Here is a 14,477-nt window from a genome sequence, read left to right as displayed (position 1 = left end):
GTTTAAATTTCCAAATTAATCAAAGTGTTATTTACTTTTAGGAATTTCTTTACCCCTTAAACGTGACACAAAAGTCAGCCTAAACTGTCACTACCCACCAGATTAAACTAGAAAGAATACCCTAAAAGAAACATCTCCTATCCATTGGAAAACGTTGGAAGAATAGAATATGTGCAGAAGAAAAGAGGAAAGCGTTTCGAGCAGTCTACTCCAACAGAATCAGGAAAACCTCACGCAGGAGCACGGACAGGTTCGTGGTGTTTCATTATGGCATTATTTTTTCATCACAAGAATAACATGCGATCACATGAAGGCGGATCATTGCCTGAGAAGGTTCTGATATAACCATATTGGAAGATTTATCTCAAAACAATATGAAACCCTTGTTCAAACAAGCAAGCAAAAAAGAAGAAGACCTTGAACTCAGCCGCTACTGAGTACAAGGAGGAAGTGTTCACAAATTACGAGAAAGTACTCGTCCAAAAAAAAAGAGAAGAAAAGGAACAGGGAGATTTATTCATCAAGGAAATAAATCGTGTCTTCACCGGAGTCTACTTCAACACCGTCGTCATAGGGCGCCACTGCTTCTTCCTTTAGGTCTGCCTCAACTTCCCTTTCGGATGTTTCTGGGACGTTAACAACGTTCTCCGCTTTAACATCCTTAGTAGGAACAACTTCCATATCTTCCTCTAGGGGAAATGTAGCCGTGGAGATTGTGCTGACAACCTTTGGGCGCTCGGGTTCATTCGTATCAGAATCGAGGATTATCACGCCATCGTGGATCGTATAATCACACTTATCTTCACTCGGAGGGCGTTCATGTTCAACTATTCGCCTTTTCAGCTGTGCCGCAAACCTCTCAGCTCTCGCGCTTACTGGTGATTGCGACGCTTCATCATATCTCCATTTTTCCTCCCTGTCGATTGAAGCCAAATGAGTTTGAGTGCGCTTTCGAGCGATGCGAAGATGCATAATCGACATGCCCTGTATAGCATAACCAGCCTCGCGAAGTGGAAGATCGATTTTAGCCATCACCTCCTCAAACGCATCAGCCTCAGGTTTGTTGACTTCGAAGCTTCTTTCCGGAGAAGTACCAGAATAGTCATCACCAGCAGCCTCCATGAGATTCTGCAGGAAGAGATTATGATTATATCAACATATATAAAAAAATCATGATTAATCAGAAGATCAAGTCGTATAATAAGCCTGAAGAAATACCTGGAATAGAGAAGGAAGCATTTCTACGATGGGAGGAGTCTCAGAGCCTTCTTTATATTTCGCAAGTTAACGGGATCCCGGGAAGAAAAAGAGTCTCTACTTGCCGTGTATAGAGGCTACAGATGCGGGATAGCAATCAGTGGATGCTTAGCAAACCTGGATATTTGAAGGCAGCTACCATGCGATAAGAAGAAATGCATCCAGTCCAAGAAACGGACCAGGTTACATCCGGGTAACACGAACTGAAACCTTTCATGTGAATTTATTTTACTGTCACCATCTAATGCATACCCCGCAATAATGAAACCATTACGTGCTAGGCAGGGGACTTAATGTTGATGGTGGATTTTAGTTCAGAGCTAAAATTGTAAAACCAGTATTTAATGTGCTGACATCCTGCAAAGGGTAAAGCCCTTTGATAAGTTATGAGTACCTCTTCACTTGATTTATTTGAAGCAATTCAATAAATATACAAAATTCACCCATAATGGTGCATGTAACAACATTCCCAAATATTCTGTGAATTTAGCATTATTAATTGATGCATGATTTTCCTAGTATTTCCTGTGCTGTTCCTCGCCGAACTCTCATTGTTAGCATGACATGACGACTGAGTGTTCACTCTCAGCAGAGTAACATGAATCTCCAAGTACAAATTTTGAGACATGTACGAAATACCCGTACATGCTACATCACTCTCTCACAAAAGAGAATTACGAATCAATGCGCTCTCAGCTCGATCGAACGTATTTAATTTCCTTAAGGAAAATCTGGACAATCTATATCAGTCTCAGAAACGATCGCAGCCACACAAGTTGGACGCGCAATTTAACAAGCCTAGCCAAAACTTGGCAAGAATGGGCGATTGACGTGATGACCACCGGTGTGCCTACTTGTGCCCTAGCCAGTCGAACATCACACGAACACCTCCCAGCAACGTCAAACGCCAACCCTAAATAGGGTGACCGTGCTGCTTTGTAGAGGTCCGATCGAACGTAGACTGTCCAGGGCAGTCTAAAACCATCGCAACTGTCCAACTTCGCAAGCGTGGTTGGACGGATTAGATCATCCCATGAATGATCAGAGAAGCGTCAACGCACACGTTGGCGGGACCACTCCTCACCAACCCGATCGGTTTTCTCATGACAAAGCCATGGAGCAATGAACGTTTGATCGAAGCATGGCTGGCGTGATGCTTTGAAAGATCGCGGAAATTCCACTAGTGTCTTAAAACGATCACAACTATTCAACTTAGCCAGCATATTTGGATGGCTTAGATCGTACCTAGGACCATCAGGAAGGTGCACATATGTTCACTGTCAGCCCAACGTGGGACCCACACGGTCGGTCCTCCCAAAGGAGAAGCGTGGTTTGCCAAACCGCTTGGCCAAAGTCACGCGTACGTGACCGTTTAAAAACCCTAATTAGGGTTTGCGGCGATGCATATTTGTCGTACTTCGGTCGCGTCCATCCATCTTCGCCAGCCTAAACGGAGGGTGTAGATATAAACTCAAGAGGTCCCAAGGATGTCGACGTGATCACCGTGGGCCCATCTGTGCGTGTGACCGGCCGGCCTAGGCGAACCATGGCCGAGCATCTCGAAATGCACGCCCGAAAGTGGCATGTCACGCGGCTTCCAAATCCTTTGCGGCAATGGATTTCTGTCGCAAATCGATCACGACCACTCATCTTTGCCAGTCAATTTGAGTGGCCTAGATCAAGCCTTCGTGGGACTGAGAGGTATAGACGTGCACGACAACGGACCGCCTCCATGCGTGACCGATCGGTCCCACCAAAAGTAATGCCCATGCTTGAATTCGATCAAGCCAAAGAGGGATGCTTACGCACCTCTTAAAAACCCTAAAATTCCATCAACAGTCGTAGATATATGCCGTAAACCATCTCATCCGTCCAACTTTTCCAGCTTGGACGGACAACCCAGGTTAAAAGCTAGACGACCAATGAAGCACCTCGGTGATCATCGTCCTCCACTCTTTCACAGGGAGTGATCGACCAGGGGGTGCTCGCCCGTGCGGCCTCCAAACGATCACTTGAAGATGGTCGGACGTGATGCTATTTTAAGACGCTTAATCCGCGACTTATTCGGTTAAGCTTTAAAACAGCGATGCTTCATACATATTGATTGTTTTCGATGCATGCATACACGATATTTCACGAATACCAACTCCTTAAATAACTTAGCACCATATGCTATTTCCCGCGGTGGGTCCCACGATCCGCTCGTTCGAGACATCAAGCATGTCACAAACTGGGGGATACTTACTGGGGTATTGGTCTGGCGGTTTACAGCGTGCAGCGTGCAACGCGCCATTACAAGAACGTGTCAGGAAAAGGTGGACGGTTAACAGTGATGAGGGAAGTGGGCAAAGGTGTAATCGTGTGACAATCACCACTCCTACACGACCCCACTGCTCCATCACTTCACCTCCTCCACTTCCTACGAGATGAGGATCGCGCTCAATGACTTGTATAAATAGGTCCTTCACCTATTTCTAAACAACACAGACGGAGAGAAACCAAGTGTTGTCATAGTATTCAGAAAACACTCAGAACTGATAGCTTATGCTGTGCAAGCCAGTTCATCATTCTAATACAAGTCATAAACATCCAACACCTTCACAATCTCAACATCTTCTTCGCTTCCTTCCCTAAGATCAACCCCATCTCCTTCACTTTGTGACCGAAGCAAGTCTGGAACGACCATTTCTTGGTTTAGGCCAGAATTGTATAGATTGATCTCTCGAATCCAAAGCACTCCCGTGCAGTGCATTTGTTTAGGGTTTAGATTCGTTTCTCATCCACACACACCCAAATTTACCAAAACCAGCAGAAACAGTTTTCACCCATAAATACTTATCTCCCAAATTCATTCCAAAATGACGCACATTAGATCTTCAATTACGCGTTGAGGGCAATTGGTTATTTCACCTATTTTAGACACCCCATATAATTGTCTTGGGATGGGACTAAATTCATAAGCCCCCACCCATTTTTTCCGGGCAAGTTTAAACCCATATTTAGCTTTTTACCGATTTCAGACCTAAATGTCAACCTCCTGAAAAGTTAATTCTTATCACCTTCCATAACCAACTTCATCTACCATTTTTAATCACATTGAAAATGACTAACATAACCTCCAGCGAATCCACACCTTCCTCACCTTTATGTTAAGTCATCAAGACTAATTAGTGGCTAGTTACGTATTTTCACGCATAAGTTCATCCTCCTAGTCCTAATTTCGGCCCTATAGAGTCCAGCCAGGCCGACATTAGTAGTCTCTTCCATTTCAAAAAGACTCCTTTATTTTCTTAAAAAAGAAGTCCACCCAAATCCAGCACAAAAACAACTCATCTTCTCTGCAAACATCTCACACGGTTTTATTTGATAGAGATAGAGAAAGAGATTAGAAGTTCTGTAGCCTACATTTTATTTTATTTAGCTTTTCTAAAAGTTGTAGATTTTGCAGAGGAAAAGGAAGAAAAGAAAAAAAGAATGGCAACATATAGAGCTGAAGATGATTATGATTATCTATTCAAAGTGGTTTTAATTGGTGATTCAGGAGTTGGTAAAACTAATTTGCTATCTAGGTTTACAAGGAATGAGTTTAGTCTTGAATCCAAGTCTACAATTGGTGTTGAATTTGCTACTAGAAGTTTAAATGTTGATGGCAAAGTTATTAAAGCTCAGATTTGGGATACTGCTGGTCAGGAGAGGTAATCCTTCATTTATTTATTTATATTTTTTTTTTTGATGTTTTAGATTTCTGATTGATCTGTATATTCTAGTATTAGGTTTGGATTTCGTTTGGAAACTCCGGGACTTGTGATTTCGGTATATTCTAGTATTCGGTTTGAATTTCGTTTCGTGTGGTTGAGAATGTGAGGGAAAGCACTGGATTCACAGGGGCTACTATACGATTGCTTCACCACAATTCTGCTCTTGATAGATCATACTTTAGGGTTTTGTCAAATAAGCTTGTGAATGAGTCCTGAATATTTTGGTGCTTGATAAGAATGATGCTTTGAAGTTTTTTTTGCTAATAGAATGAGATATAATAAGCTTCATTGTTGGGAAGCTACTTCATTGTGCAGTATGATTGAGTCGATTGTCGGCTGCTTGTTTTCTTGAGGTCTAGAAGTTTCTTACACGTTGTATTGTGACTGAGGAATTTGCATAGGTTTCTGGGATCCTGAACTTCCTCATCCCCATTACTGAATTAAACATTAGTTTGATTGCAATGTGGGGTTTTTGATTGCAGTGTTAGGTTTTCATTACCTAGATTTAAGTTATCAAATGAATGCCTCTCCTTGTTGCTATCTTTGTAGTTAAAAAGCATTTCCATGATTCTTTTGTAGTTGAATAAATACTAATAGGCATAACTTCGGATAGATAAGTAAACAGATAGGTTAACTTCGGAGAGATAAGTAAACAGATTGGTTTTAGAAAATTTTGGTATTGTTTATATTCTCTACACAGATGAGAGAAAGGTCTCTGTCAGGTACTTGTTATCTGCATATTAAAATTATACTTTAGGTATAGTAAGAAGGATGCAACATAGAGACATGAATGAGTGTCTAAACTTACATAAAGATTACTTTGTTTGTTATGTTTCGAGAAATGAAGAAGATATTCTATACGCTAAATTTTTTCCAGAAACAGTGAAGGGAACGATAAACAAAAATTGTGTTCACTTTCTCTGCATGCAATTTATGCTGGATATGTTTCACATCATTATCTTTCTCTCAAAATTGTGTTCATTTTCTGTGCATGCAATTTATGCTGGATATGTTTTTGTATCATTAAATTTGAAATCTCTCTCTCAAAACTCTTGGTCAGTATATTTGGTTATATTTTTATATTATGATCAGTACTAAACCTATCAGATACCAAAATCAGAGGTAATTGAGCATGACCGTAGGTGTATTGGTGAACAAATAAGTTGATATGGGGATTAGGTAACTCAGTGTTTGTATGAAAATGGCCAAAGAAGTGGCATTTTGTTTTATGGTTTTATGCATCTCCAGTTAGAGTCCAGTCTGAAAGATCACGAGGGCCACTACGTAAACCCTTTTAAGACTTCCCATGGGATGGTAAATGTTTAACAGTGTAATCAGTCAACAGATTTAGTAGAATTCTGACCCAGTGTGACCTATCACCGATCACCCATGACATGGGAAGTCCAAAACAGATGGTGGTTTCACAATCACACTTTTGATCTCCATGAATTTAAGTTAGACTATTCGCTTAGTGAATCAACTTGTCTGAGATGTTCTTTGGAACTGTCAATATGAGGTTAATTGATGTGAATGTGTCATGTAACTGCGACCTATTGGCTCTGTGACTCTATTTATTTATTTTTTACATTTCACTCACCACATATTAGTACAGCGCCACAGCTAGAGAACAAGTTAAGTTTTGGGTATCCAATTATTTGCTTAGGTTTTTCTCCACTTTTTTGTATTCTCCATTTTCTGCCGGGATACAGTATTGTCTCCTTTGGAGCTTGTGTTCAGATATGTAAATGCAGGCCACAAACTCCTGATTCTTAAAACTTGCCCAATTTTTATTTTACACAGGTACCGTGCCATTACCAGTGCTTACTACCGAGGAGCTGTTGGTGCAATGCTTGTTTATGATGTCACTAGACACGTTACTTTTGAAAACATCGAGAGGTGGTTAAAGGAGCTGAGAGAACACACTGACCCTAACATTGTTGTAATGCTCATAGGCAACAAAGCTGATCTGCGTCACCTTGTGGCCGTCTCAAGTGAGGATGGTACATCCTTTGCTGAGAGGGAGTCCCTGTACTTCATGGAAACCTCTGCACTGGAGGCAACAAATGTGGAGAATGCATTTGCTGAAGTCCTGACACAGATTCACCATATCGTGAGCAAAAAGTCAGTTGAAACAGGAGATGAGGGAGCTACTTCTAATGTGCCGATTAAAGGAGAGAGAATAAACGTTAAAGACGACGCGTCTGCAGTGAAGAGGGGTGGGTGTTGTTCGTCTTAGGGTTGGTGAAACAAAATACTATTTCTGTGTTTGAGGTTGAAGATGTGTGTTTGTGCTTAGCAGCATCAATATCTAGTAGTTTTATACGTAGTGAGTATATTCTCGAGTACTAGTACTATCTATACTGACAAGGAGAAAGAACAAGAATCAGTTCTCTTTATGATGCACCCTATACTTGAATTTAATGATTCTTTATGTTTTCTTTTTGCCTACCTTCAGTTGGGAAATAATCATTTAACTCAACCGAATAGAATTGTTTTGTCTCTAATTAGGAGAATTCAATCAAAATTTTATCGAGCAGTTTCTCGGCTTTCGTGAGTCCCAGGCTTGAATTCTTACAATAAATTGTGCAGTAAATTTTGTAGTATATGGAATGCGCTTATGAACGAAATCCAAGAGGCAGCCTGCTGGCATCTGTAGTTAGAAATTGGTGGTTTGGTTTGAAAACATTTTCAACTAGTATATGTTATTGATCTGGGTAAACTTTTGATCGCAAATATCAAAACCCCAACAATTCAAATTTTTCGGCTTTTGTGGTCGAGTGTTTTCTTGCAAGGGTGTTCTTGTGTATACCCCTAGAAATGCTAATGGTACCCCTTTATCTACATACCCAACAAATTATCTACCCCATCCGACCTTATAAATTTTTATACCCCAAAAGAAATACAAACAGAAACCTGTATCTTCTCTCCTCTAACAACTTTAACTCCCGAACGTAAAATCGGACAATCGGATTTTTTAATGGTGTATATCACTTCGCTGTACAAACATGGATGAGCAGTGCTGTCCCACGCAGCTGCGTGGGACTGCTCCACAAACAAACGCGTTATCCGTCGTCCGATCATAACCCAATGTCGTTGGATTAAAATCAGTTTAGTTTTCAACTTAAATATAATTGGCAAAACTTAGGTTATTAGAAGTAGGTCCCTTGTCATATTAAATAAAATCAAAACCATTCTCATCAAAAGACTTAATACTGTTAATTGTTAAGATTAAGAATACCAAAAGTTTCTTAAGAGAATACTCATCTTCTCTGTGATCAAAAACTCGTATTCTTCTTCTGATATCTTTTGTTGATGGGTTTGTAGCAATGAATCCTCGACGAAATTTAAAAAACCAGTTTGATCTTAGTTTATTAGATGATTTTGGTTTTAGTGAATGGAACACTCACAATAGTTTGGAAGAATCAAGTCAACATAAAGGTATATAAGTTCAAAGAAACTTCTTAGTCTTGTGGTTTCATCTGATTAATTTTTTTTCTTTTTTTTATCGTTTTAGTAATTGGGTTATTAAGCTTTTAATCCTACGGGATTGTAAAAACCAAAACCCTAATTATTTTTGTAATATATAAATTAGGGTTTGTGTTTAAATAATAATTAATCAGTAATTCACTTAATAAATATTTTTACTAATTTGATTTGTACTTGTTATACTCAGTAATGTTCCATAATTAACTCAATGATAATATACAGATTTTCAAGAGATCTATGAAGTTTTGTATGAAGAGGAAGATATTTATAAAGAAGACACACGTAACTGTATGGGAAACAATGAGAACATTATTCCAGTTAATGGAGAAAAAAATGACGAGCTTGATGATGAAATAGTTCCACCAAATAACACAAAAGAATTATCGGAAGAAGAGATCAACAGTATTCGCCCATTTATCGGTAAAGAATTTGAATCACAAGATGAAGCCTATGATTTCTACAACTGTTATGCAGGTAATATTGGATTTAGTATTCGTCGGCAGACCACTAACAAGTCTAGAGTTGAGCCTTTCGAAGTCATACGGCGTATATTTTGTTGTAGTCGTCAAGGGGTACGGGATCGTAGAGCTAAGCCGGTTGAAGAAAGGAAAAGGAACCAAGCTGATACAAGGGAAAATTGTAATGCTGATATGGTTATAACGAAGAAAAATGGTAAATGGGTTGTAACTAGTGTTACAGAAGAACATAGTCATAAACTTGTGTCTCCGAGTAAAAGGCATAACATGCGGTCATTGAGAGTCATAAAGAGCAGCCATAAACAAGTTATTGTGAACATGCGTCCAGCAGGTGTCAAAACAAATCAAATGATGAATTACTTGGCAGTTGAATCGGGTGGAATTAGGAATATTGGATTTCTTGCAAAGGACGGAAGAAATTATTTAAGTATGAAACGACAATTAGAGCTAAAACATGGAGATGCACAAGCTGTACTTGATTACTTTCAATAGCAACAAATGGAGAATCCGTCATTTTTTTATTCAATCCAAGTTGATTCTGAAGGCCAAATGACCAATTTTTTTTGGGCGGATGCTAAATCACGGATGGATTATTACTATTTTGGCGACGTAGTTTGCTTTGATCCTACCTACAGTACAAACAAGTACGATATGCCATTTGTTCCTATTGTGGGAGTTAATCATCATTATCAAACTGTATTGTTTGGTGGAGCTTTGCTCTATTATGAAAGTGAGGATTCATTTGAGTGGGTAATGAAAACATGGATGAGGGCAATGCACGGCAAAGCACCCAAAGTTATTCTTACAGATCAAGAATCAGCTATTGGAGGTGCTATTGCACATGTTCTACCAGGTACGCGTCATAGATATTGCTTATGGCATATATGTAGAAATGCTATGAAAAATTTGTCCAATGTGAGCAAAGAATTCGTTTCGGAGTTCAATAATTGTTTATATGGATATGAAACGGTTGAACAGTTTGAGCTAGGTTGGGCTACAATGCTTAAAAATCACAATTTAGATAAAAATAAATGGTTATCAACATTGTACAACAAACGCGAACATTGGGCATCAGTGTACACGCGTAATGTATTTTGTGCTGATATGTATACAACACAGCGAAGTGAGAGTATAAACTCTTATTTTGATGGATTTTTAAGAAGAGATATGCCTTTGTGTGAATTTGTCCGGCAGTATGTAAGAGCAGTAGTTGCAAGAAGAGAGGCAAAGAACAATATGGATTATGAAACAATATATACAAAACCAGTTTTGAGATTTCGAATGTGTATTGAGGAGGACGCAACTTTGGTGTACACAAAGATAATTTTTACTAAATTCCAAGAACAGTTAACTGAATGTTTTTCTTATTCTCATGAAAGAGTGAACAAAAGTGGAACATTGTCTACTTATCAGGTATCTAGAGTTGGATATGCGCATAAACACCGGACAGTGATATTTGACTCTTTTAACAAGAGTGCTCAATGCAGTTGTCTACTGTACGAGTTTGCTGGTTATTTGTGCAGACACATCTTAAAGGTTTTCGTAGTCGAGAATGTTCAAAATCTTCCAACTCAACATGTTCTAAAACGGTGGACCAAAGATGCTAAATTTGGACCGGTGGTGTTTGACCAAGGTGAAGAAATTGTAGTTGATTGTCAGGATATGGTTACAGTTAGATACAATAAACTTTGTCAAGATGCGATCAATATTGCAGTTAAAGGTTCGACATCAATCTCGGTGTACAACGTGGCAGTACAAGCGTTACATAAAGCTTTAAAAGAAATCGAGGAAGCTATAAAATCCTCCCAAGTAAACCCAGATGGACAACCTGACGTTACACAGTATGAGGATATTACAAGACAAGAAGAAATTGTAGAAAACCGACCAAACTTTCGAAGACCATTGAAAGAACCACTAATTGTAAAGCGTAAAGGAAAACCTGGTAGAAGGAAGTCATGGGTTGATGCGCTCAATAGGAAACCAAAGAACAAGGAAACAAAGGGAAAAAGAGGATCAGGAAGTTCACCAAGGTACTGTAATAAATTAAGTTATTAGAATTAGTAATCACTATGTAAAACATTAACTCTTTTTTTATACATGCAGGTTGCCAGCAGTTGAATTGGAGATCGCCAACTCTCAAGATAAACAACCGAGAAAAAGGAAAAAGAACAAATCAGTTGCATTGGTTAATACCAACTCTCAAGACAAGAACAAAAGAAAAGAAAAAAAATGTATGTGCATAGTTATTATTCAATCATTTTTTATAATCAACCTCTTTTTGTTTAGTATTATACCTGCTAACTACGCATATATATTCCAGCATCAAACAAAGGAAGTTTCACTGAAATAAGCAGTCATCAACCTGAAAATGCTGATATCCGACACCAACCAAACGAAATTGATCTTAATATTGATCTTACTGGTCATAGTTGGGTAATATTCTTTTCATATATTTAGTTTGAGGTTTATACTATTGCCCATGGTCGCTAATCCATATATTCTTATATGGGCTACATGATTTAGCTATTTGAATGGAAGTAAGATTCCTCCGAGAGAGAAGCCTAGGTTCTTGAAGAATGATGATGCTGGTATCATTGATATGCTTCCATCCAAGCCGACGTTCATTACCGACGACGGAAGGCAGATGCTTGCTATCAAAAAGAACTAAAGAGAAAGTCATGCAGTTCATAGTTTCTATAAATTTAGGAGTCATGGATTATTCAGTTACATATTTTTTGGTTGGTTTCGCAAGACAAACGTATCTAAAATCATATTTAGTTTTGGGAACTTAAGAAAAAAATTCTAAATTGTCTTCATGTTGGGTACTTTGCGATTTTTTGTTTATGAACATCACTATAGTAAAATTTTACTGGTTAATTCAGTATTTTTAAATCGGGTATATGAAGGAGCTGATGCCTACAGATATTAGTTAAGGGGCCATAAAAATTGGCTTTCCGGCTGGCCTGTACAATGTTGGGTGCAATAATCAAAAACAAGGAAAAAATCAAATAAGCAAAAGTTATTGATACTTATCTCCTTTATAGTGGAAGTGATCGATTTTATGAAACAGATGAGCTCCCCAAATCCCCGCAACAACAACAAGGCAAAACTGTGGAAAAACAGAGTGAGTCACGTGTTCAACACGTTGCCCTTAAGACATTAGCGCCCCGCTACACTCAAGAGTGATGTTATACCCTCATTGGACGGATATCTCCAGGATAAAACACCCTAATACACCTACTACTAGCATATGTAGTAGATGCTCAAACTTGAGCTTGGAAACTCCGGAAAAACCGTTAAGGAAAATCGCGAACGCTTAAGAAACGCTATAAAATATTTTCCCTTTAGGGGTCCCTCTAAAATATAGAGCAACCCTTTCCCATAGATTTTACAAAAATAGTGAATTTGTTTATATAATTGACAAAAACAACTTAAGAAGAGGAACTCCCCGATGTGGGACTAAAAGATTTATATAATCTCTTAAAACTACTAAAAAAACGGAAACTCCACAATGTGGGACTAATAAGTTTCATTCACAAAGAAAACAAAATTAAATTTATTTAGTTAAAAACCTTAAAACAATAATTAATTAATATTGTTTCCAACAATCCCCCACATGAATGAAAACCTCAATAAAACATGAAAGTACAGATAGATCTTGGTAAATCAACATCCCAATCTCACGACCCAAACATACTGAACATATATACGGATCGTGCAAGTGTTGAAACCATACTAGTCCTTTCTACGTCCTCTCCCTTACACAATAGTGTGTTGACCCCAGGGTCATACTATGGATTGCAAAAATCATATAGTATAGAGAGCTTTCATCTTTAGTTCCTCACAAGTGAGACTAAAGGTTCCTTTCACCAAAGTGAAAAAAGCATGAACTAGTGAACCCTTAGTGACCCTTAGGTCCTAAGTTCCAGTAATACCAAAACCATTAAAACGAAAATCACATAAAAAAGCGTAGGAAATACCATTTTAGGCAGAGGTGTCCATGAGGTCTTGAACCTTTGCTTAGTGAGATATTACCGGAATTACTTGCTAGAGACAGTGAACTATGTCTTGAACTGCTAGCGTTTGATGTAATTCGCGATAACAACCACGAATGATATCTCCAAGGATGCTGCCAAGCTCGTGACGTTTTGTCTAATTTGACCCTGGACATATCCTATTTCTCAGAATGCTCTAGAGAATCAAAGATCATATTCTCATAGGAAGCGGCCCCACTTCCTCATTCAGATAAGTGAGTTTCCATCAAGAGTGTTACTGCTACACCCTACTTCAATCTTAAATTGGAACTATAGAACTCATTAAGACTTCTTAAAAGTCATCCTTCACATGCAGTCACACTATCACGTCTACATCATAGGGAAGGGGCAGAGAATGAAATTCTCTGATAGTGTTTACCTTTACCCACCACGAATTAGTTGTCTCATTCGAAACCTTGATCTTGGGATCTCCAGTCAGCAAGGTTGAGTATCCTTCATGGCAAGTTTAATTTATGAGCTTAAGCCCCATCCCCCTCGATGCATTTTTAACTATCTCTTTGGATAAACCTTTCGTCAAAGGTTGCGCGATATTCTCCTTGGACTTTATCCAATCAATGGAAATAATGCCGATTGAGATTAGTTATTTTTAGCTTTAGCTATTATAACTTGTCTAACACAATGTATAGATATAGCTGGCACAAGCCTATGCCAGAGATGAATGTCTTCTAAAAAGCATCTTAGGCACTCGGCCCCCTCTCGTGCTTTATCTAACGCAATACTCTCATATTCCATAATGAATTGAGCAATATATATTTGTTTGGAAATCTTCCAAAAACAAACCCTCACGCTAGAGTGAAAACATATCCACTCGTAGACTTATACTCCTCTGAGTCAACTATCCAGTTTGCATCCCAAAGTCCCTCAAGGACATCAAGATACCTTTCATAAATCAAATAAAAGGTAATAGAGTATTTTAGGTACCATAATACTCTACTTAGTGCATTTGAATGCTCTTGCTCTGGATTACAAGTATATCTACTTAACTTACTCACAATATAGGCAATGTCTGGACTCTTACAGTTCATTAAATTCACTAGACATCCCATAACTCTTGAGTATTCAAGTTAAGATACTCCATTACCCTTATTTTTCTTGAGTCTACAAGAAGAATCATATAGAGTAAAAGCATGCTTACAATCAGACTGATTGTATCTCTTAAGCACAAATTCAACATAATGAGAATGACTAAGACTATAAATGTTTGATTATCTTCTAATCCTCATCCCTAAGATTACATCAAAAGGGCCCAAGTCTTTCAGGTCAACGTTCTCATTCAGTGCATGTTTTTAGTGGAATTAATCACATATATGTTTGTATCAAGTATAAGCATATCATCACATACAAGCATACAATCACACATGCATCCTTAACAAGTTACTTGTAAATATATTTGTCTGATTCATTAACTTAAATCCACTATACATTATCACATGATCAAAAAATTT

General features: G+C 38.4%; 2 protein-coding genes across 3 annotated transcripts; both read left to right on the top strand.

The window, feature by feature from the left end:
* The first annotated feature begins 4,518 nt into the window (after positions 1-4,518).
* LOC113356474 (ras-related protein RIC2-like) lies at positions 4,519-7,561 on the top strand. The gene is made up of 2 exons (XM_026599626.1): positions 4,519-4,952; positions 6,816-7,561. Exons 1-2 carry the CDS (start codon positions 4,732-4,734, stop codon positions 7,249-7,251), a joined length of 657 nt encoding a protein of 218 aa, XP_026455411.1. The 5' UTR covers positions 4,519-4,731; the 3' UTR covers positions 7,252-7,561.
* Positions 7,562-8,200: 639 nt separating this feature from the next.
* LOC113361355 (protein FAR1-RELATED SEQUENCE 5-like) lies at positions 8,201-11,869 on the top strand. Of its 2 annotated transcripts, XM_026604620.1 has the most exons (5): positions 8,201-8,453; positions 8,724-11,007; positions 11,081-11,208; positions 11,298-11,410; positions 11,501-11,869. In XM_026604620.1, exons 2-5 carry the CDS (start codon positions 9,476-9,478, stop codon positions 11,516-11,518), a joined length of 1,791 nt encoding a protein of 596 aa, XP_026460405.1. In that variant the 5' UTR covers positions 8,201-8,453; positions 8,724-9,475; the 3' UTR covers positions 11,519-11,869. The 2 variants fall into 2 exon arrangements, with proteins under 2 accessions (XP_026460405.1, XP_026460404.1); XM_026604619.1 differs by having other exon boundaries at positions 11,298-11,846.
* The last annotated feature ends 2,608 nt before the right edge of the window (positions 11,870-14,477 follow it).

The sequence above is a fragment of the Papaver somniferum genome, chromosome 3 (assembly GCF_003573695.1).
Source record: "Papaver somniferum cultivar HN1 chromosome 3, ASM357369v1, whole genome shotgun sequence".
NCBI lineage: Eukaryota > Viridiplantae > Streptophyta > Magnoliopsida > Ranunculales > Papaveraceae > Papaver > Papaver somniferum.
Note: the sequence above shows the minus strand (reverse complement) of the source record. Positions and strands in the feature narration are given on the sequence as shown.